The following is a 22,803-nucleotide window of genomic DNA, read 5'->3' on the forward strand; positions in this document are numbered from 1 at the left end:
TAAACTAATGACAGCATGCTCTCAGGTAGAGGCTGAAACCAACTCCAAGCTTATAGAACATATACAGAGTGTTTTATAGGTTTGGAGTCACATGTACACAGCAGCAGGGCAGATGATGATGAAGTGAGAACACAGTCAAAAAAGTGAGAGCTCTGCAGAGGGGACTTAATACAATAGTGTTGATTACAGATTAACAACAATTCAGGAAGGCAGAAATTATTGTAAATCTTAGCTGTGAGTTTGAAAATGCAAGTTAGGGTGATTGCAATGCTGCTGGAAAACTAACCTGGCAGCCTTATCAGCTGTTGCTGCTGTCAGCAAAAGAATAGGCAGGGATTAACTTCCCTTGCAGCATCTCAGGCGAGCTGAGAGTTCCAGTCTATTAAAGTAACAACACTAAACAAAAGCCTGGCTTGGAAAGAGGCACATAGATGCTACAGGTTTGATCGTATAACACAAAGGCACATATAAGCAACATTTTCCTACCAGAATTTATCTGAATATCCCCCAAGAAAGAGGGCAAGTGCACTGTGATGGCCTTTGCTGCCTTTCTCCTTAGCTACTCTCCCTCTCTTTGCCACTTGCCTTTGAGTGCTGTCCTATTCCCATACACTCGTGCTCCCACAGGCAATTCTACCTTCTGCTTTCTTTCCAGTCGTTTTTCTTTCCCTCCTTCCTAGGACTCCTGTCAAGTCCCCCCCCCCCACCTTTTTCTTTTCAGAATCCTGCCCCTACCCACTTCTCCTATCTATCCGATTCTTTCCCAGGCAGAAAAACTTGAAGAAGTCTTCCCCAGGGAAAGACTCGGCTCTCCACAATCGAACTACATTTCCCACCATGCCCGCCAACGCCATGGACGAACGAGAGCACGTCGGAATCCCTCGGAGAACTCTCTTTCCCAGCATGCCGCCCGCGGGTGGTGGGCCCGAGATTATGACATCAAGGACTGGTCTCTCGTCCTGTCAATCAGAGCTTGGATTTTTCGCGCGAAAAAAAAAGACGGAAGAAAGGAAACCAGGTTGCCAGGGGACGGAGGGACGTGGAGGCTCGCGCAGGTAATTCCTCCCCCGCGCGCCCCTCCCTCCCTGCTGTTCAGGGGCTGCCGAGGGGAGGGGAGGGGGGCGGTTTTGGCGGAAAGGAGCCCATCGACCGCGGAGCGCGCGAGCAAAGCGACGTGCCTCCCTCCTGGAGGGGGGAGGGGCGATGGCGGGAACGGAGCCACCCTCCCTCGTTATACTCACCTGTTCCCGGTGGTGCCCCCAGCCCCCTTCTTCTTCCCACCCAAGCAAGAAGCCCCTCGGATGTGGTTGTCCTGGCGCTTCTTCTGTCGTCAAAGGCGGACGTGAGCGACGGCGAGGGGAGGCAGGCCTTTGCTTTTGCTCCGCTCCGCTCCGCTCCATTGATGGATGCTTTTTGACGACTTGTGCGTGCCTTTGAATGGCATATGGTTTATTCGTGTGGGGTTTATTTGTTCACCGTTGCCAGTGTGTGTAGCACTCCACGACAATCCATCGAGACTGAGCGTGACATGGGCACCCAGTCTGTACCTCAAAGGGTTGCAACCAGAAGGAAGGAGCCAAGGAGCTTACATTGCAATATTTGACTGAAGATGAAGGAAGGAAGGAAGAAGGGAGGAAGGTGGAAGGGAGACCAAACTAGGGAACGTTCTACATTCAAGTCATCAATAGTTTCCAGAGGGTAGAAATGTGAAAACAATGTTGTTACAATGTTGTAACAAATCAAAAGCAAGCATTGCAATCTGAAAGAAGTGGACTAGAGCCCACAAAAGCATCTGTCAGAATAAATGTTTAAGTTGCCATGAAACTCTTTTTTGAGTTCGCTAAAAAAGAACAAGGTGAAGTCTAAGCAATGACTTTACTCTGGTGTGTATTTCACAATATTAGTTTTCACAGAGTGTTGTGTAAGCTGCCCTAATAAATTTTTATTTGGAAGGTGGGTTGCAAATTGACCAATACAATTGTTCCCACCATTTTGGAGATTTCAAGAAGAAATTTAAAAGAAGAGTGAAAGCAGTGCAAAGGTGTTCAAGTAGCCATTTCCAGGTTTATCTGACCATTGAGTTCATTGTTTACTGTGCTTTGTTTGTGGGGGATTGTTTATTTTGTATTTCCCATCACCTATGAAGTAAGCCAAAATGCATGGTAGCCCCAGTTCACAAATATTTGTTATTCAGATCTGCATTGTCTGGAATGCTGCTTCCAATTTTTGAGAAATTATTAATGCATAACAACAATAAATAACGGGAGGAAAAAAATAAGTGGCATGAATGTGTATTTATTTTTAAGTGTTTTCATTTGTCATGCAAAAGAGCACTATTTGAATCTCTCGTGTATGTTTGCTATGTTACATATAATCTAATGGGAAATAAAAGCCAAGAGAAAACTACTTGATAATCAAACTATGAAAACACGTGTTATAATTAGTACATAGAGTGTTGTGGGAAGACATACACATTGCAAGCTCATATTTGGATTTAAAGCATCTTTGTGCTCTTGCTGGATTCCTGTTAGAATGTGTAGTGCAGGTTTTGTTCTCTCTCAGGTAGTAGTGCTTTATTCTTCTCACCACTGTGGGAATGAGTAGAAACATTTGATTATATGCAAAAGAGTAAAGGAGAGTAAAGAATATTATTGTGCTATGGTTTAACTCTGTCCTTAATAGTCCAAGAAAGATGAAACACTAGTATGTACCTCTTTCAAGTAGAAAACATTCAGACAAAGCACCATTGGTCCTAAATCTGGCTCTGGAGCTCATAATTTTTTTTAACCCATTTCAGAAATTCTGGAAGAAAACTTAAATTTCTCAGTGAGGCAAATATAAAGTTCCAATGAATTTTATTGAAGGCCTTCTTCACATCCAAAGAGGTATTCTCAGCTATATCTGTTCTATAATGCAATCAGACACACAACCGATCTAAGGTTATCAGTTCCCTGCCTATTTTTAATCAATCACATATGTTCCTGTTGGACTATCATTGTAATAACTCAGTGAAGTCTATCAGTCAAAATTGCAGTTAATCAATGTCAACTTTAATGTCAACACAAAAAGTAAGGCCTCTGTCTGGTTTAGGAACTACTGTATTGTAAGCACCACTGAACTGATACTGTTGTCCAGGAAGATTTTATAATTATGGGTATACTGGAAGTGGCTCAATCTTAGTGTTGTGTGACTCAAATCCAAGTTGCTCATCTGCTTTTTCTCTCCAACAGTGGCCTTTGAGAAAATAGGATCTAATACGTGCCCTATTCCATGAGCTCCATCTGTGCTGTCTCTGCCCTTTGGAACTGGCCAGCTGAGTGGTTTCTCTGACAGCAGGTTCAGTACCACCCTTATCTAAACGTCAGCAATGCAGAGCACCATAAGGTAAGTTTGGGAAGGTCTTTAACTGTGTCTCTATAAAACTGCAATCTTGCAAGGACATTTTTTTCTGGTGCTCAGAAAACAAATTGAGAGCTTTGCGGAAATGTGTTTGCTTATGAAATATCTTTTTCCTGGGCTGAACAATGTCACAGTTCTTAAGAACAAATATTTTAAATGAGGACTTTTATGGTCTCTTTTACAGTATTTTCACAAAGTATTTAAAAGAAAGTTCCTTATTTAGGGTTTTTTTAAATGTTAGATTAAGAAACTATGAGAAACAGAAAACATGAGGAAATAAAAGAAAACTATTTTAGACTTTCCAACAGCATATTCTTATCTCAGGAGCAGATTGAATGTGCTAGTGTCACCGCACTGCCATTTTCTTCTTAAGGCAGGGATGGGAAACAGTATCCTGTCAAAGGGGTACACACATGGGTGGGACTGAAGCTGGTGTTGGGTCGAACCAAAGCCAAAATTGGGCAAAGCAAGCCCTTCTTTTATATACACTGCCCAGTGGTGTTGTGGCACAAGTGGGTGGCATACAAATGTTTTAAATAAATAAATACACAGATTTTGTGCCTTGTGTTGTTCCCTGCCCACCAGGCTGCTTGAGAAGGGATGGGTCACTCTTGCCAGATATCTGGACTGGTAGTGTGCAAAGAACTGACAAACTTCCAAAGTATGTAACTGTGTTTGTTTGTATCTGGATAGATCATTCTTCCAGCCCCTGGCACGAACACATCTTGGCAATGAGACAACAGAGAATAATCACCTGGAAGAAGCACTCACCCCCAAAAAGTGAGTTACTGGAATATAGACAAAACTGTTAATTCTACCTCACTTTTTTCCTAAAGTAGTCCTGAGACTTTTGGGTTTCCAGATCTTTATTTCCTGATCTTTATTGAATCCTCAAATTTCATATGCTCACATGATCTGTGGAATACACACAGCCCTGACTATTGTAGTCACCATTGCTCCCTATTCCCCTTGAAGATCTAGGAGTAAAAGTGTCAGGGAACTACAGTTAGAGTCACAATATTAATTGAAGTGTTCCTGTGCTAACAAGCTTTCTCTGTAAAAAAAAAGATTCTCGGGGCAGGTTGTGTGTGTCCATGCTAGCATAGAATCCCTTTTCCCCAGTCAATGGATAGCATCAGAACAGCTAGAGAAATCTTTCCAGTGTTAAAAAGACATTCTAGATCAAACTGAAACGTAGAAAAGACTTTTCCAAACTATCAAGCAGAGTTGAGGGAAACAGGCAAAATTCCTTTCAAAGCTAAAAATGTAATTTAATGGAACTGAAGAAGAATACTGTTCAGCAGTCTAACAACACCATGGTCTATTTAAATAAGAAAATGTGCTTTTACTGGCATTAGGGTTTTATTTAGATTGTGTGTGCATGTTAGAGGATTAAAAGATGTTGGTGTATAAGAATACATACTGTTTTTAACTTAAATTATTTTTAAGCTGCTTTTGAGGGTAAAACCCTCTCAAGACAGCATGCAAGACAAAAACCATCCAAATCTCATTCAATAACTCAATGTTCATTAAAAGTTCATTAAAACAAGGATATTGATTTAAAAATTAATAAAACCAATGTTGCTGGGAATCAGTAACTTATGCATTGTCCAAAAAATTAAATGAAAGCAGGTGGGTGTCAAACTTTCCTGAATGCCTGCAAAGAAAGGAGCATCACAGCTCCCAATGGAAGCTGATATATAAATAATTTAAATAAGCAAGTCTCAGTTACTTATTACCTGGATAACCTTGGGCCAGATGCATCTCTCAGTCTAACCAACTTTATGAGGATAGAATGGTTGAATTAGAGCTATGCTGGCTTCCTTGATTTCTTTGGAAGAAAGGTGAGAGATAAATGTAAGAAATGATAACACTGGAAAGGTCCAGTGGCTGTGATACTAAGTGCTGCATCTCTTTTCAGAAAAAATGTTCTGAAACATTCTGAACAGCTGGTAAATGGTACTGCACTCCATACGAATTCCTCAGTGAATCCTGCAGCCAAAAATGCCACCCAGACACTTAACAGTGAAGATGAAGAGGATCCTGAAAAACCAAGGCAAAAGGATACACAGGAAGGTGGTAGTAATCAGGTAAGCCCCTTCCTATCATGTCTGATTTTTTTTACTCTATATACAGGCATCCATTCTCTCTTCCAGCTCTGTAAATACAAGTGTTCTCTTTGCACGTTTAGTCCTTTGGATATAATTTCTGTTCCAGCTGCTTATTCTAGTTAGGGTGCCCTGGTTCAGGACCATGCATAAAAAATACAAGCATCACTATGTCTTTTTGCTCTAGAAGCTACAAGGGACATTCTTGTGGTGCTTTTGTCTGTTCCATAATAAATTGATGTCTATGCAATCTTGCTCTGTTCAGCCCTAAACACACCTTGATTTGGGGTTGTTTTTTCTGTCTAACATTTAGTTTGTGTCCCTGCATTTTTAGACACCTGACTGTTCTCCTGAGAAAAAGATCCCTGCGAAGAGCATCTCGCCAAGTACCAGCCCATCTACTTCTAATTCGCTCTCAACCTCCAGTATCCCAAGGCGTAAAACTGGTAAGTCCCTATGTTTTTGGTCATTGAAGGCAACCAGGAAGTGTTAATCCTAGGAGGACTTTTTCCTCAGAATGAGGGATTAAATTGGATATTGGGATTACTGCTACAATAGAACTTTAATCTCTTTGTTCCATGGCTTTTTTACATGATTTAGTTTTAATTGATTTACATACTAGAGGGTAAGTCATTTTGAACTTAGAGAATACGCCTGGTTTAGGGAATAGCCTTAGAGACGGACACCATTACTCAGTCTAGCTTGTTTTGCTTTGATGTCCATCATGCATTGAAATTCTATCTTTCTTTCATGTGAGGCAGATTTGAAAAGTTGGGACAGCGATTATGGCTGGGCTCACAGTCTGCATTAGGAAACTTTCTTCTGATACATGGAGCATTTTAGAATCACAGTGTGTTGAAAATATTTATATGCATACAGTTTAAATGAGCATAATTGTTTGTCACTAATACTGATAGTGTTTTATAGGAATGATTTGGCTGTGAATGGAGGGACATATTATATGTCTGGGGTTCCAGAATTTGACAAAGTAATTTGTACTCTTGGTCTATGGAGAAAAGTGAGGAATTTTCAGACTCTAAATCCAGGACAAAAGAAGTTGGAACCATGGCTTTATGTACGATATTATCCTTTAATGAAGTTGCACCTGCTCTTCCTTTGGTCCTGTTCTGCAGTCTTCCATCTTAACCCTTTTGGAAACCATTCCACCTTGGCCTAACACCACACTATGTGGCCTTAACTTACTATATAGGTTCTGAAGTAGTAATATATCTTTTAACTCTTATTCTGTGTAGATGCAAACAAAAGTATTCTAATTGTTAAGAAAAGTGTACTGCCAGCCCTACTACCAGTCTTACCTCTCATCTTCAGCCCGTAAACAGCTCCCTAAACGTAAAGCAGAGGAAGAAATCAATGGCCATGATAGCTCCCTGGAGGACATTAGTGCCAAAAGGCAGAAGGTAGATGATGGAAATGGTAAGTGCTTTCTGGTGCTTGGTTATGGAACTGGAGATGGCATAAAGTGGTACCCTGGTTCATATATAACAGCAGCACATTTTTGATTAAAGAAGGTTAACTGGGTTGTTTTATTCACAAAAACAACTCAAAAGTGTCTGATTTCACATATCAGGCACCAACCTACAGTTGGGACAGCAGGAGGTTCCATGTGCAAAATATTTTCTCACATGTAGATGCATTCTGGCAAATCCTAGCTTAATTAACCCACTGTTTGTACATTATGAACTAGGTAAATGATGGAGGAATGTGTTCTTTCTGGAGTTAGTGAAAGTATAGTACCTGTTTTCTGCCTTTGGGATGTTGTATTTCAGCTGCAATCCTGTGTGTAGTGACTTGGGAGTAAGCTCTGTTGAATTAATAGGGACTTATTTATAGGCAAATCTGTGTAGGATTGCACAGTTAGAGCTTCAGGCTTACATTTGTCTCATAGGTTATAGTCTTTACACTACTTTTTATTTCCCAGTATATAAGGGTTCTTCAAAAAGTTTCCTCACTTTTAAAAACTCTATTTATTAAGAGTTTCAAAATCCAATTGCAACATTTTTCTACATAGTCACCTTCCGTTGTGATGCATTTTTCCCAACATCATACCAACTTTTTAATGCCATCAGCAAAAAATATATAAAATATATTTATAAAATATAAAAGTGCAGAAACTTTTTGAAGACTCCTCATAGATACATAGATTTGACTTGTAATGTATTTCTCCTGAAAATAAAATATATGAAACAGTATTTACAAGAGATATAAAGGCCATTTTTTCCCAAAGCTTTATAAATTCAGAATTGACTTCACTTTGGATCATTTGGGTCAAACAGTGTTCCCTAAATCATTGCTTAATTAAAAGAATCCATAGCCACCTTAGGTTCTGCGTTTATCAAAAACAAGCTTGCTATAACTGCAAGCTTGAGTTACAGTGGTTTTATATAAAAGAGATCTAGGCTGAATCTTTTTTCAAATTCAGTTGGTCACTTGACTTTTGTTTGTTGTGTAGGCTCCAAGGGGGAACCAGGTGAGAGTCCCATGGAGATGGAAAAAGAGAAAGATGAGGATTCAGAATTGGAAGAGCATGAAGCAGAAAAAGATACCAAGGAAGAGAAGATGTCAGAATCCCCTAAATCATCTAGCAAACCCATCTCTAGTTTTTTTGGTAAGCATGTGAGAGATGTACCACCATTTGTATCCACTAAGAGTATAGAACAGGAACATATCCACAGCTGCACATTTTTCAATGCCACCTGGAATCTGCTGTGTGATGTAGGTTTGGATTCCTCAATTATCTATTTAAGTATTTATTTAATAACACTGTCAGCCTAAATGCTTATGAAAGGAGATCTAAAAGGGTGAATCTTGGATTGGAGAAAAGTTTTGCTGTGTGGAGAAGATACATTCTCTGCCAATATCTCACAAAATAAAGTAAGCTGATGCTGGCAGGACAATATACTGTGGGTGAGTTTGGTAGGTTCAGGGAATGATTGCCCTCTCTGATCTCTTGTGTGATGTTTAAGAATTTGCCTCACAATAGAACTGTTTCAGAGTCTTATACTTTATTTCAGTACCCCTTAATCTGATACTTACCTTAAGTTAAGTAGCTCTCCAAAATAAATGTAAATCTGTCCATATGAGCAAATCTTGTCTTTTCTATCTTAAAGCCCCCAGGAAAGCCTCTGTGAAGGCAGAGAAAAAACAGATGCCTGCAATAGGAGAAAACACACCTGCACCAAAGAGCCATAATGAAGGCAGTTCTCATACACTGAGCAATATGACTGGGAAGTAAGTGACTGAAGCTATTTATTTTATTTATTTATTTATTTATTTATTTATTTATTTTATTTATTAAAACATTTTTATGCCGCCCCATTCGCCGAAGCCTCGGGGCGGCTTACAACATAGATAAAACAATAAGTTAAAATATCCATATAAAATAATCTAAATTAAAACACACATTATAAAATAAGCCGCCCTGGCCAGATAAAATTCAATTGTATTTAGCATTTAAAATGTTGCTTAAATAAAAAGGTCTTAGCCTGGCGCCGAAAAACAAATAACAACGGCGCCAGGCGGACCTCTCTGGGGAGCGCATTCCATAACTTAGGCGCCACCGCTGAGAAAGCCCTTCTCCGAGTAGCCACCCTCCTAATTTCTCTCACGGAGGGCTCCTGGAGAAGGGCCTCTCCTGCCGATCTCAGGGGGCGACTGGGCAAATATGGACGTAAGCGCTCCTATTCAGAGGAAGAGGTCTGTTCCATATCATCTTGTGTTATCACCAGGGTCTGCGTGAAAATACTGTGCAGAGGAGCATGCATGTGGTAGTCACTCTGCCCAGAAAACAACTTACAGTGCAGTTCTATGCATGTTTAGCCAGAAGAAAGTCTAACATCTCCCAACAAGCCCCAGCCAGCCTTTGGATTCTGTACCTTCCCTCCTTAGTCACAGAATGGTATTGCTTATATTAATAATCTTCACCAATTTCCATATAATAGGATGTGCAGCCTTACTATTTTTGCCAATGTTAGTTTAGGTAAACAAGAGCCAGTGTGGTGCAAATGATCAGAGTGCTGAACTGGGATTCAGGAGATCAGGGCTGTAGTCCCCACTGCAGTCAGTACTCTCTACCTAACCTACCTTATAGGGTTGTTGCGAGGATAAAATGGGAAGAAGGAAGCTTATATAAGATTCCTTGAGTTCCTTGCAGGAAAAAAAAGTAAATATAAGCAAGCAAACAAGGGTTATCTCTTAACCATCATGCATTGTTCTGTACTTAAGACAGGCTTGTAGTAGAAAAAATACAATGAGATGAGAAAGTAGGAAAGTCATTGTAAACTAGGTAAAAGTAGGTTCTTTCCATCACCACCCCTCAGTTGTGATTGATGACAGGTTGATATTCATGGCGAGGTGGTAGTATTAAAAGAGTTTGTGGGCACTTTTGTAGGCATGTGTGACAGGTTGCCTGAAGGCATATACTTAATAGCTACTTTTAAACTAACTACATACGTCCCATTTTTATAGTTCTCTCAAGCCATCTCTTACACTTGAACCTGCTGATTACAACCCTACAAAAAGCAACTATCATCCTGTCCATGATGCTTGCTGGGGGCCTGGCCAGAGGCAAGTACTACTGAAGTGAGCTTTTCTGCTGCAGAAGGTTGTCACACTCCTTGCTTCAATACTTCACCTTATCAGAACCCCTTACCTTCCAAGGGCCAGACAGCATAGAGATACTGGCCACCTGCTTTCACATCAACCTTATTCCAGGCTTAATCACTGTGTTGAAAATGACTGTACTGATGTTCTAGAACAACCTTCAACAGCCCAGTGCATTTCAGATGCTTTAGACTACCACTCCTCACATCCCTTACCTATGTTGGAGAATTCCAGGAGTTGCAGTGCAGAACATCTGGAGGACACCAGGTTGGGCAAGACAGATCTAGACCAAATGCTCCTCTATGCCAAGATACTGCATTTCAAGATAGTGTAACTTCTGTGAACAACATGTCTCTTCCCCCGCTCTACTATCAACCACCATCCTAAATTGCTTTACTCTCCTTGCACTTGTTGTCTTGCTCTGTCTTTAGTTAGTGATTCTGTGTTTGTGGAGAGGGGCTGGCTTTTTATGAAGAGCAGAAGCTTTTTCCTACAGTGATTTGGCTCACTTGTTTAATTCACTGCCTGATCTCTGTGGCACTCTAATGGTCTGGGTAGCATGAATTGACTTTGGCGAGGGTGAGTGGACTTTCCCCTTCTTGACTTCTGAGTGTGGGGTTGGCCTTTTGGAAACTTCCCAACACTTTAGTTGTGTGATTGTAATCCTTTCCCAGAACTGGGTGGTATAAGAGTTGCAACGAGATGGTGGAGGCCTCTGTTTAACTTCTGCTGATCTGTATGATTTCATTTCATTCCTCTTACAGGGTACCATACTTAGCTGTGGCACGCACTTTTGAATTGATTGAGGAGGAGTCTGCACGGTAAGGTGTCCCAAAAGATGGAAGGGATAGATAGTGCTGGCACTTTATATTGACCCTAAAACCATTCAACATCCTTCTGCTCTTCGTTTCCAGGCTGAAAATTATAGAGACACTGAGCAACCTGTTCCGGTCTGTGATAGCCCTGTCTCCTGAAGACCTACTGCCCTGCATCTATCTGTGTCTCAATCAGTTAGGTCCAGCATACGAGGGCCTAGAGCTGGGCATTGGCAAAACCATTCTCATGAAAGCTTTGGCTCAGGCCACAGGTAAGCTTACTCAATTCTAGTTAGTATTAAGATGTTGCTGGACAGTTGTTACCAATACGATAGTCAGCCAATGCACACATTTTTATACCTTTTTTTACTGTAAAATTTCAACAAAACGAAAAAGGAAAACTCATACCTATATAAATTGGAATAGACCAATTTCAGTATATGGATATGAAGTGCACATATGCAGACAGGGTTTGCTGCAAATTATACATAAACATTTACCAGAGCAGACCAAATAACCCTTCTCAAGTGGCATCTCTATAGCTCCCATTCAAATGTTGATGGTGGTGTTAGGTCTTCAGTTCTTTGCATTGTAGGTGGTATTTATCCGTCTAATGTTTCTATTATCAGTTTTTTAGCTGTCAAAAGGCAGTGGAGAACCCATTTGTGCTGACTATGCACTAACTTCTAGAGAGCAAGTAGACGGCCTGGCGCCGTCGTTATTTGTTTTTTGGTGCTAGGCCAAGACCTTTTTATTTAAACGATATTTTAATAATTGTTGATTTTATTTATTGGTTTTAAAATAATGAGCCAGGATGTTTCCAGATTTTATATATATGTATTTGTATATGTATTTATTTATGATGTTGGAAGCCGTCCCAAGGCTTATGCGAATGGGCCGGCATACAAAAATTCCAAATAAATAAATAAATAAATAAATAAATAAATGATGATACAGTAAAGAGTTTTCCAATACACACTCTTTATATATTTATCTATATAATGCTCTCTGTTCAAAAAGAGTTAATCATATGGCATTACTGGAAAACATGGCTAAAAGAAGCATTGGTTGTGTTCTATCTCTAGAAATTAGCCAAGTTGGACAAACCCTTAATAAAGAGACATTGTAGCAACCAACAGTCCTGGAACAGAATTTTTATTGAACAAGGCATAACCTGAGATCCATAGTTGCTTAAGATACAGATGCTAAAGTGTCAATTGTTTGATTAGCCCAAATAGGACAATCCAGTTCCACATACAGATAACAATAATATAATAATGTGCCTTGGTCCTTATTGAAAGACGAGAATGAAGAATTCATTCAGTTTATGATTCATGAGTGTTTGGTCCTTCCTTCTCCCGTAGGTCGACAACTGGATCAGATCAAGGCAGAGGCAGCTGAGAAGGGAGACCTGGGTTTAGTTGCTGAGAGTAGCCGCACCACACAAGGCACTGTGTTTGCCCCACCCAAGCTTGGTGTAGCCGCAGTCTTTGGCAAACTGCAGGCAATTGGGCGCATGGCAGGAAGCGCTGTAAGTAATGGGTGAGTGGGCGTGAATGATCAGGGAATAAAGACAAGGTATTGGCATTGGGCTGTCAAGGAAAGGCCAAGGCTGAGGTCCAGTAAGTCTAGGGGGTTTCTCCTCTGATTGTGGTAATGTTAATCTTACCCTGCACTTGGCACAATATGTCTGCTGTGATTCTTTCCAAGATGGTATGGCCTGACTCTAATATACGACATTGGGTTTAGGAGTGGAATGGTTCTTCAAGGATTCCCAAATTAAGCAGAGATACCTTTTTCTGAGTTCTTAGTTTGGGCTACCCTTGTGAAGGAGAGTCTGCAGAATCTTGTGATGTCTTCAAAGAGAGTATGACTATGGTAACATCTAAGGCAGAGTTACACATTTATTTGCTTGAAGACCTCTGTGATGCTACGTATACACAGAATAGTCTTTTTGTGAGCTTGCTGCTATTACATAGCACTAGAAAGAACTTCTGATGCATGTGCTAGGCTCTCATTCCCTCTCCAATCCCTCAGGATGTGTGTCAGCACTCACTCCCATTTCTGTCCCCTTCAGTCCATGAACAAGAAGATTGACATTATCAAGTCCTTGTTTGTTGCTTGCCGCCATTCAGAGGCCCGCTACATTGCTCGGTGAGTGTGATATAACTGTTATCCATTCCCATACCTTAGCATCTCCACAGCATATCCCTTTTATCAATCTGTTTAGATTTTTTTTAACCTGCTTATCTCTAAAGGGTTCCTAAAACTATACTGCAACAGTTATTTCTTGCATTCCTACCTTACCCATTGGCATATGGCTTTTTGTCTTTCAGTTCCCACTCCTACTACCCCCACTTCCAACAATCAGAGTGCTATATTTATACAGTGTTCTCTTGGAGCCTTCCACTTCAGCCTTATAATATTACAATGAGGTGTTTTGTGTATTGCAGGTCACTGGAAGGAAAGCTGCGGATTGGATTAGCAGAGCAGTCTGTCTTGTCAGCTTTAGCCCAGGCAGCATCACTCACTCCTCCCAGACAAAGTGAGTTCATGATGCAGTTGGGGAATGCACTGGTGCTTGTTTAAGGAAAGTTTAGAGGGTTAACTATGCTTCAGTACAATACAGTTTGGGATGACTGTGTCTGTGTGCTAATGCAAAGAGTTTTAGTGTTTCAGTTAGAGGCGTGTGAGGACTTTGATGCCAGGTACATGACAGGACATTGTGTGTTTTGTAACCAGTCAGAATTAAATCTGCATAATCTTATTTCTTAAGTTCAGATTTCTAAAGAATGTGGCATTTGCAGACTTGAGAGGCATAGAGGTATAGGAGGAAGTCAAGGAAATGAAACTTTGCTAACCATGAAAGAGATAGAGTTAGAGCATATAAGTCCAACTCAGTTTCTTTTTGGTGCCTGATTTTTTTCCAAATATTTATTAATTTGATTTATATGCCACCATTGGCACTCTGGGTGACTTACATATAAGCAGTAGCACAATGCAATACAATAAAATAAAAATACAATAAAACCAATAAGAACAATAAAATCAATGATAACCAACCAAGAGAATAAACAATTAATAATAAAAATTAAAAAGAATTAAATGATAAACAAGTTGAGAAGGGCAAATATCCATACATTATAAAATTGTGAAAATGTAAAATTAACAATTGTAAAATGGTAGCAGCAATTAACCTCAAAGCAATCCATTAAAAACAAAGCCCAACAGATTCACCCTCCAAAAGGCCTGCAAAAGAAAAATATCTTTGGCTGGCATCTAAAGGAATATAGTGTTGGTGCCAGCTGCTTCTCATGCATAATTGGGGTACAATAACAGAAAAGGCCCTCCTTGTCATCTCCCCTGCCACCTTTACACCTGGGAGAAATGCAAAGGAGAGCCTCAGATGTTGACTGCAGTGACTAGGAGGGTATGTATGGAGAAAGGTGCTCCCTCAGATAGCCTGGCCCCAAGCTGTTTAGGGCAGGGGTCTCAAACTCAACTTACCTGGGGGCCTCTGGAAGTAGAGTCTGGGTGAGGCTGGGCCGCATCAACTATTCCACCACCGTGGTGGTGGTGGGCCACTCATCCGGAGGCCGGCCCGGGCGCCAACGGCGCTTTGAAGGCCACAGGGCCCCCCCCCCCCGTGCCCCGCCCGTCCCGGCAATTGGCCCGCGGGCCACTAGTTTGAGACCCCAGGTTTAGGGCCTTGTATGTTCCTTAGAATTGGGCCTGGTTGGCAACTGGCAGCCAATGTAGCCTACATGCAACTGGCATAATGTGTTCACAAATGCTGGTTCTCCTCAGCAGCTGCCCGGTTTTGAACAAGTTGCAGTGGCTGGACTGTCTTCAAAGGTAGTTCCACATAGTTCCAATTATTATCTACATTTCCTTGGTATTTAGAAAACGAATTTACTGAGGTCTGAGCCCAAAATAGTTTCTGTACATTTTCATTGAAATCATTAACATATAAAACATGCACATTCCAGCCACAGGGACCTTAATGCTTTATATGTTATCTATCCAGTATGCATGCGTTTTCCCCCCATGCAGAATTCCCCCCAGACATTTTGGATGCTGCAAAGGGCAAGTCTGCAGAGGCACGCAAAGCCTGGCTGGACGAAAGAGTCTTGATTGTTAAGCAGGCCTTCTGGTGAGTAATTTTCTACTTAAAGACTGACCAAGATGTGCATTCATCTGTCCCCAGCTCCCTGTATTCAGAGGCTGCAATAGCCTGAAGCCTAGAAATCATTGGGTGTCTGACCTTTTTGTCTTCAACCATGCCAAGGTGGGCCTTCCTGAACAAATCAAGCCTTTCATAGGTGGTGAAAGGGGAAGTCTGGATATGCTTTCATTCTCTCCCACACATCACCCAAAAGCTGTTCTTTGTCTAACCCAGTTCATGCCATCTAATATCTACATACCTTCCCATTTGTGTCCTAGTGTTTTTCTTGAGTGGTAAGCAAGCTGGATTTTTAGGATTCCTTCTCACTTTGGTCTTGTCTTTCTACAGCCTGGAATCTGGTTTAATTTCCTGCAAGACAGAGGCATGCTAGAGAAGCCAGATGGAGCCTTAGAGAATACTGCAAGTGTACTGCTGGCTGGAAGCTCCTCTGTTTCAACAGTCTAGGGTTATAAATAGCAGCAGCAGCTTTCTTCATAGATGTAACCTGGTTCCTTCTAGTCCCCCATAATTCAAGGCCTTTAGCCCTAGGAGGAATGCCTCTTGGTCATTCTGGTTTGTTCTGTTTTCAGTGAGCTGCCAAATTATGGCACAATTGTCCCTGTCCTTCTGAAGCATGGTGTGGAGAGTCTTCCTCAACACTGCAAGATCACACCAGGTATCTGTAGAATTCCCCAGTGTGCAGGACATTGACATAGCTGTTTTCTTCTCTTCAGAATCATTTATCCTGTGCAATTCTATAAATGCAATACTGTACATAATCCAGTGCAAAATGCAGATTTCTGAAAAGTTTGAGCTTCTATTTCAAGAACAAACCAACCAGTTTCTAGCCATCTTGGTTGTATATTTTAAAACACAGACACTGCCCCAGAGATAAGGCCTCAGTAAGGGTTAGATCTTTAATACTTTGTATTACCATGAGCCTTGTAATTGCTTTCTTCTAAGTGTACTTATTAACTTCCCTTATCTGATCAGTTCTCCCTTTATTACTTTGTTTCTTACCAAAGAACTCAAAATTGTGCAAACATGGCAAATGTATGCTTTATGATAAAACATGAATATATGTTTGTTTTATAATCAGCAGTCCTGCATATACTTATAGATTAGCTAGAGCTCTCACACCAAGAAAGCTCAAATTGGAAAGTAAATGTTTGGCAAGGAAACACTGAGTTTCCCTTGCCCATTTCTTTCATGTCACCATCATATGTGGAATGAAATGTAAGAACTTGCCTTACTGGGAACTTTGTTGCTTCACCCTTCAGTGACCCAGGGAATGGTTGTTGCTGCAAGTTCCAACCTTGTGTACTTTGCCCCACAGGAATTCCCCTGAAGCCTATGCTGGCTCACCCAACCAAGGGAATTGGGGAGGTATTAAAGCGCTTTGAAGAGGCTGCTTTTACTTGTGAATACAAATATGATGGAGAGCGAGCACAGGTAAGGATTTGTAGTGTGCAACCAAAATGGAGAGCTCTCATTCTCCTTTACAGTTATAACTCGAGCTCAACTTTTTCCCTCTTCACAGATTCACATCCTGGAGAATGGGGATGTGTATATATACAGCCGGAATCAAGAAAACAACACGACCAAGTACCCAGACATCATCAGCCGTATCCCTAAGGTACAGTAACTTCTGGAAGTATGAGGTGAATGTGCAAAGTAAGCAGGGCACAGAAGGGAAAGGTGTGATTTGCTGGCATGGGGGCATCTCCATAGTTAATGAGGTTCCTGAGGATCAGTCTGTGGCAGAAAGTTGGGAGCTGGATGCAAAGAAAAACTCAAGCTGAATCCCACCTTCATGCAGGTGAAGAAGAGTTCTGTGCAGTCATGCATCTTGGATGCAGAGGCTGTGGCCTGGGACCCAGACTCCAAGCAGATCCAGCCATTCCAGGTACTGACCACCCGCAAGCGCAAGGTAAGTTGTTATTTTACGGAAATGTTGATCAAGATCACCTTTAATTACTTCTGTCTTTTGCTTTGGGCTCATCACAATCAGGAATGAGTTGAAAGGGTAGGAGGATGATATTATGTGGTAGTTGTGGCTTTGAAAATAACAAATCTATAATTAATAAGCTGTGGGACATGTGGAAGAAATACTACCTTTCTGGCAACTATTGGTATGTTTGGAAGAGCAAAACAGAAATATTTCAAAGAAACAAAGAAATTTTGTACTCCACTCTGAAAATAGCTACTATCACTTTCACCTGATTCCACTATTCTTCTTCAGGATGTTGATGCTGCAGAGATCAGAGTGCAGGTGTGTGTGTATGCATTTGACATGCTCTACCTCAATGGGCAAGTAAGTGTACCAGTTCTTCCATGCTGTTGATTCTTTGGCAGCTTTAATTAGCAGTCAGATAATATCCCATCAGCACTGCATTGTCAGTGGCTGTTCATTTTGTGCTTGCCTTTCAAACATGTTATCATGTGTCCTTCCAGTCTCTGGTCCAGAAACCCCTGTCTCAGCGCCGGGCCTTGCTGCATGATTCCTTCACTGAGGTTGAAGGACAGTTCCTCTTTGCCACCTCTGTGGATACTACTAACACTGATGAGATAGCAGAATTCCTGGAACGCTCCATCAAAGGTATTGTGAAGATAATTGCTATTCAGTAGTCTGGTTGCTCCCCTTCTACTGAGCTACAAAATGAAAACCAGGGTGGATAGACAAGGATGGTATGATGTATTAGGATTTGAGAGACCCAGGTTTGAATCCTCGCTCAGCCATGAAGCTCCTTAGGCCCCAGGCCAATCATTTTTTTCAATCTCACAGAAGGGTTATTGGAATAAACGCAGGGAAGCCATGTCTGTCATCCTAGGCGCTTTGGAGAAAAGAACAGGATTAATAATGTGCTATGAGGGATGGACTAATAATGTGGTTTGTCTCTTTTAGACTCATGTGAAGGTCTAATGGTGAAAACACTGGAAGTGGATGCCACATATGAAATTGCAAAGAGATCCCACAACTGGCTGAAGGTGAGAACAGAATTCCTGTTCAGCTTGCTAAGCCATTTAATGGAAGAAAATGTTGCTTGAACTTAACTGACCTGGGACAGGCTTTTGTTGAAGGGAGGAAGGGCATTTATTTTATTAATTCTCTTTCTTATTTATCAGTTTGAAGAGAAAGCCCATAGCACATAACAAAGATACCAAATTAACAATAACATACTAAAAAGCATCATCATGTATTTGGTGCTTCATATCCAGGATCAAAGTTTTGCATTACTGGAAAGTCCCAAACAATCAGTCCCACATGCCTGGAGTTGAATGACTCCTTGTAGTAACTGTGTTTCTCACACCAGCTTAAAAAAGATTACTTGGAGGGTGTTGGAGACACCTTGGACCTGGTGGTGATTGGTGCCTACCTGGGCAAAGGCAAACGTGCAGGCACATATGGTGGCTTTCTCCTGGCCTGCTATGATGAAGAAAGTGAGGAGTTCCAGAGTATCTGCAAGGTAAGTTATCTCCAAGCTGGCATCCCTCCTCATTAGGACTTTTGGACACTTGGCCCTTGTCTTAGTACTTAAGAAGCTTCAATGTCTATACAGTATCAAGTATTCCCAGCCTATAAAAGTAAGGCCTGCTATAGATGCTGTCATTTCATCATTTAGATGGGAAAAAGGAGAACAGGGTAAGTGGACTGTTCTGACAGGGAAATACGCATGGGGTAGGGTCTGAAGAATAAAAAGGGTGACTCTTGTATTTCCTGTGCCTTGTCCAGCCTAAGGTTGTTCACATGTAGTGACAAGCCTCTGAGGGTGAATTCCCCTGCAGGTCCTTTGCCCTCAAAATTGACACAATGAGAAACCCTGTGGGAAACTCAACCATACCAGCTTCTTGTTGTGTGCAAACCAGGTCTAAGTGTTATCTAACCCGACAAAGCATCCCTTCCCACAGCAAAGAGCGATTTCATTTCTAACACTCATCCTCCCCCACCTCTGCTTTCAGATTGGCACTGGATTCACAGATGAGGTCCTGGAGAAACTCCATAATTCTCTCAAGGTAGAAACTCCTCTCAGCTTTTGCAAAGCCATCCCCCTTGATGCCTCTGTGCCTGAGTCCAGAACCTGAAGAGATGCACGCTCTCCATCCCACAATATCCCTTCACAGATAATTTCTATGTCCAGAGAGTTAAGCAGTAGCAAGGAGGGACTGCCACCTTTTTTAGATCTGGCCATTTGTCTTCATCCCTTATTCATGATTTCACAAGAGAATAAATTCTGGCTTTTATGCCCAGAAGATGTTATTTCCCGATCCTGGTCAACCCTCAGTGGAGCACAGAGGAGAATTGTATCATGTTGGGGGAGCATTTAGTGGTTGACCCCACTGGACTAGTCCCTTGTGTGCAAATACTGCTGCTTATCCTAGTCTCCATTGCAGGAATATGTGATTCCACAACCACGGCCATACTACCGCTGGGGTGGGCCAGCTGAACCTGACCATTGGCTGGAGGCCCAACATGTCTGGGAAGTGAAATGTGCTGATTTATCTATTTCTCCTGTCCACAGAGCTGCAGTTGGTTTGGTGAGTAAATGATGGGCTAATGAGTAAAATTCTTCTTGAAAGCTTTCACAGTTGCTTTTGGTCAATGGATCAGGAATCATAAACATTGGTACAGCTAACTCATTTTGAATATTCTTCTGAAAATTGTGTCAAAGTAAGACTCTATCTTTTGCCTTTGAAATACCATACCCTAACTTATTAATATGTGACAAGTTTTCTATTAATATTTCCTACCCACATTTTATAGCATTTGCAACATTGTTATAATTTACATAGTTACAACAATGGTGTCAGTTTAGATACTAGTAGCAGTTAATATAGCAGTTCTATACTTAGGGTGCTCAGAACACAGTTACCATGTCCATTAATCCTTTGTGAAGAGTTAATATGATTCTACATCAGGAGAAGCACATATTAGAGAACAGGCAACAGAGGAGCTGGATTAGAGATGGAACTGACTACAGTCCAGTTATCTGGATTTGTCTGTTGTTTGAGAATTTTAAGATGGCTACTATTGTATGAAAGATTTATTTAATACTGCAGTCTTATTCACATATACTCAAAAACTCCATTGAGTTGAATAGGATTTGTTGCCAGTATAGGATTGCAGCTTTAACTTTGCCAACTTAGAAAAGCATAGGAAACCTTTTGGTTTCATACAGCACCATCAGTGATGGAAACAAATTATGCCAAATTCCCAGCCACATTCTGCAGTTCTGGAACATGCATGATGAACATACCCTGCATACATTACCTTTTGGTATCTATCTTAGGCAAATGTCTTATGTGACATGCTGCAAAGAATGCAGAATTATTGTTTAACGAGATCTGGCAGTTATTTTCAAGGCATCCTATTTCCAAAGTACCCAGGGATATCTAAATTACAAGAAATGCTATGAATACAGGGCTGCCAAAATAGCGATTTAAATGCCCAGGTTGTTTATTATCTTACTTTGTGTTTGTTCCTGTGATACTGTTTTACAGTTTGGTAAAACATGCAGTTATGGCTAGTGGTATTACAAAACAAACTTTGCGTACTGAGAATGCCTGTAGGAAAAGGTATGCTTTCAGTAAGCACCAAAAGCACGAAAGGGTTGATACCTGCTTAATTTGTAGCAATGAGAGAGTTCTAGAAACTGAGGACTACAATACCAAAGGCCCTATTCCAAGCCATGATAGACTGGGCCTCTAAAATTGCAGATACCACCAATTAGGGTAGGGTGCCTACTTCTAATCTGCACTTCTGCTGACACAGAAGCACATTATTTCTTCATAAGGGGATAAATTTCAGACATCCCAGGTACCATCATGAAAAAGCTGCTGTGGAAGGTATGGCTTAGTCACAAAGGACAAGTAACCTGCTCCCCAAAATGATTAATATTTCAGACCTGACCTTTGAACCCCCCATTTTCTGTGCAGACACCTATTTCCCAGAAAGCAAACCTTTTCCCCCTGCCCCTGCTGTCTCTGCCAGCCAACTCATTCCCCTCCCTTCCCATTACCAACCATAGACAGGGAGATGTACACATGGACTCAACCAAGTATCCTCAGGCATGGAGTATGCACACATTCACACACATCCTTCCCCTCTGTCTGCACATGAAAAGCCAATCATTTTTTTTCAGGTTCATCCATAAATGGTTTCTCTCTCTCATATAATACACATGCATCCCTCGCCCATTTGAGTGTGCAAGCACACAATCCTTCCTATACAACCCAACAGGCTCCCTCAGTCCCCCTGCTGTCCCTCCTCCCCACTGATTTTACTGTCTTCCCAAACTTGTTTACTGCGACCCTCTCTAATCCTGTACTCTTTCTAACCCCTTCTGCAAATTACCAGGCTGCAATGGGAAGCTACCTTCTTCCCTTTCCACTTCACTTTAGCAACTAGACATGTTGCAGAGGAAAACACTAGCTGTGCACCATCCTCATTTCTTAATGTCTGAATCCTTAGTACAGCTCAGATGCATTCATGGAAGATGCAAATAGCGTCATCTGAAGGCCCTCATTTGGCTGCTAGTATGCTATTTCTTCAAAGTGGAATAGGGCACCTTGGCGGGTGCTAAGTGGTGTATGGGAGTGCCTGTAGGCATTACCTACCTGTGAAATAAAGCAATGGCTTTTAGGTAAATTTGTGTAACTGGAAATCCTGAGCCATTTTTTTCAGTTCTGGGGTCTCTTTGCATAGTCCTCTTTGTTTCCTCATCTGCATTTAAACAGCTTCGTATGTTCCCTTAATTGATATATTCAAAATCTCCTTTCAAAACCAATGTAAAATTGCAAAAGCTATTGCTTAGGAAGCACTTAGTAGCCTCTGAGGCAATGTGCATTTCAGCCCAATCACCAAGCTCTGTAAGTGGCTGTATTTCTCAGATATCCTCTGTTGATAGTGAAAGAAATTGCCTTAGGAAATAGCAAATGGGACACTGCAAGATCTACAGCTTCATGGCAAACATGTGCTTCCACTGCAGGTGGATGAAGAAAAGGGTATCTCTCTACGCTTCCCCAGATTCCTGCGTGTCCGAGAGGATAAGAAACCAGAGGAAGCCACTGCCAGCACCCAGGTACAGAGACAGTAGAACGGATATGAATGGAATTACAGGGCAAAATGATCACACAAGCATTGCATCAGCAGACAAGGCAAAAAACTGCCTCAATTCCTTCTACTGTCCTACTAATGGTTGTAGCCTGGCTAAGGTAGGAAAAGGAGGAATCACCTTCAGGTCATTTTGACCAGTGGGGCTGCAAAATATTGGCCCAATCTTAATAAATGCAGCTTAGGGCTTTAAGGAACCAGCTTTCCTGTGACAGTATTCCATAAAATATATTTTTCTATCTTCAGGTTGCTGAGCTATACCGAAAGCAGCAACAGATCCAGAATCAGCAGCCAGTGGAAAAAGGAGATGATGATTTCTATTAATAATAATCCTGTCCATCCAATTGTGCAAATGGTCTTTGCTGACATCTCTTGGAATGAAGCTAAAGCCTCCAGAGCCCTTGGTCTAATGAATCTGTCCCATCCAATCTGTGGAACTGAGGTGGAGGGCATATCTTGCAATTGGTTCCTAAGTTTTACTTCTGGTAACATCCTGCTGTCAAAACTTTCTGTTCTTAGGCAGGCAGAGTGAAAAGTTGGTGCATCTCTATTAATAAACCTTGGAATTTTCTAGCTGTGTGGTGT

General features: G+C 41.3%; 1 protein-coding gene across 2 annotated transcripts; it reads left to right on the forward strand.

The window, feature by feature from the left end:
• Positions 1 to 889: 889 nt before the first annotated feature.
• LIG1 (DNA ligase 1) lies at positions 890 to 22,788 on the forward strand. Of its 2 annotated transcripts, none has more exons than XM_044450115.1 (27): positions 890 to 1,055; positions 3,231 to 3,384; positions 4,093 to 4,179; positions 5,321 to 5,489; positions 5,842 to 5,953; positions 6,837 to 6,941; positions 7,978 to 8,133; positions 8,636 to 8,756; positions 9,993 to 10,091; positions 10,892 to 10,948; positions 11,042 to 11,214; positions 12,307 to 12,473; positions 13,020 to 13,096; positions 13,396 to 13,487; positions 14,996 to 15,095; positions 15,698 to 15,783; positions 16,444 to 16,559; positions 16,648 to 16,743; positions 16,927 to 17,037; positions 17,350 to 17,421; positions 17,562 to 17,706; positions 18,013 to 18,095; positions 18,422 to 18,574; positions 19,068 to 19,121; positions 19,500 to 19,643; positions 22,094 to 22,186; positions 22,465 to 22,788. In XM_044450115.1, exons 2-27 carry the CDS (start codon positions 3,368 to 3,370, stop codon positions 22,540 to 22,542), a joined length of 2,763 nt encoding a protein of 920 aa, XP_044306050.1. In that variant the 5' UTR covers positions 890 to 1,055; positions 3,231 to 3,367; the 3' UTR covers positions 22,543 to 22,788. The 2 variants fall into 2 exon arrangements, with proteins under 2 accessions (XP_044306050.1, XP_044306051.1); XM_044450116.1 differs by lacking the exon at positions 890 to 1,055 and adding an exon at positions 2,795 to 2,885.
• The last annotated feature ends 15 nt before the right edge of the window (positions 22,789 to 22,803 follow it).

This window comes from Varanus komodoensis, unplaced genomic scaffold, assembly GCF_004798865.1.
Source record: "Varanus komodoensis strain SLA01 unplaced genomic scaffold, ASM479886v1 scaffold62, whole genome shotgun sequence".
NCBI lineage: Eukaryota > Metazoa > Chordata > Lepidosauria > Squamata > Varanidae > Varanus > Varanus komodoensis.

Bases quoted from the DNA above. Each gene is read 5' to 3' on its own strand.
- LIG1 (XM_044450115.1), top strand. The intron at 12,474-13,019 runs GTAAGTAATGGG...TGTCCCCTTCAG, and splicing joins GGCGCATGGCAGGAAGCGCT to TCCATGAACAAGAAGATTGA. The intron at 16,560-16,647 runs GTAAGGATTTGT...CCCTCTTCACAG, and splicing joins ATGATGGAGAGCGAGCACAG to ATTCACATCCTGGAGAATGG.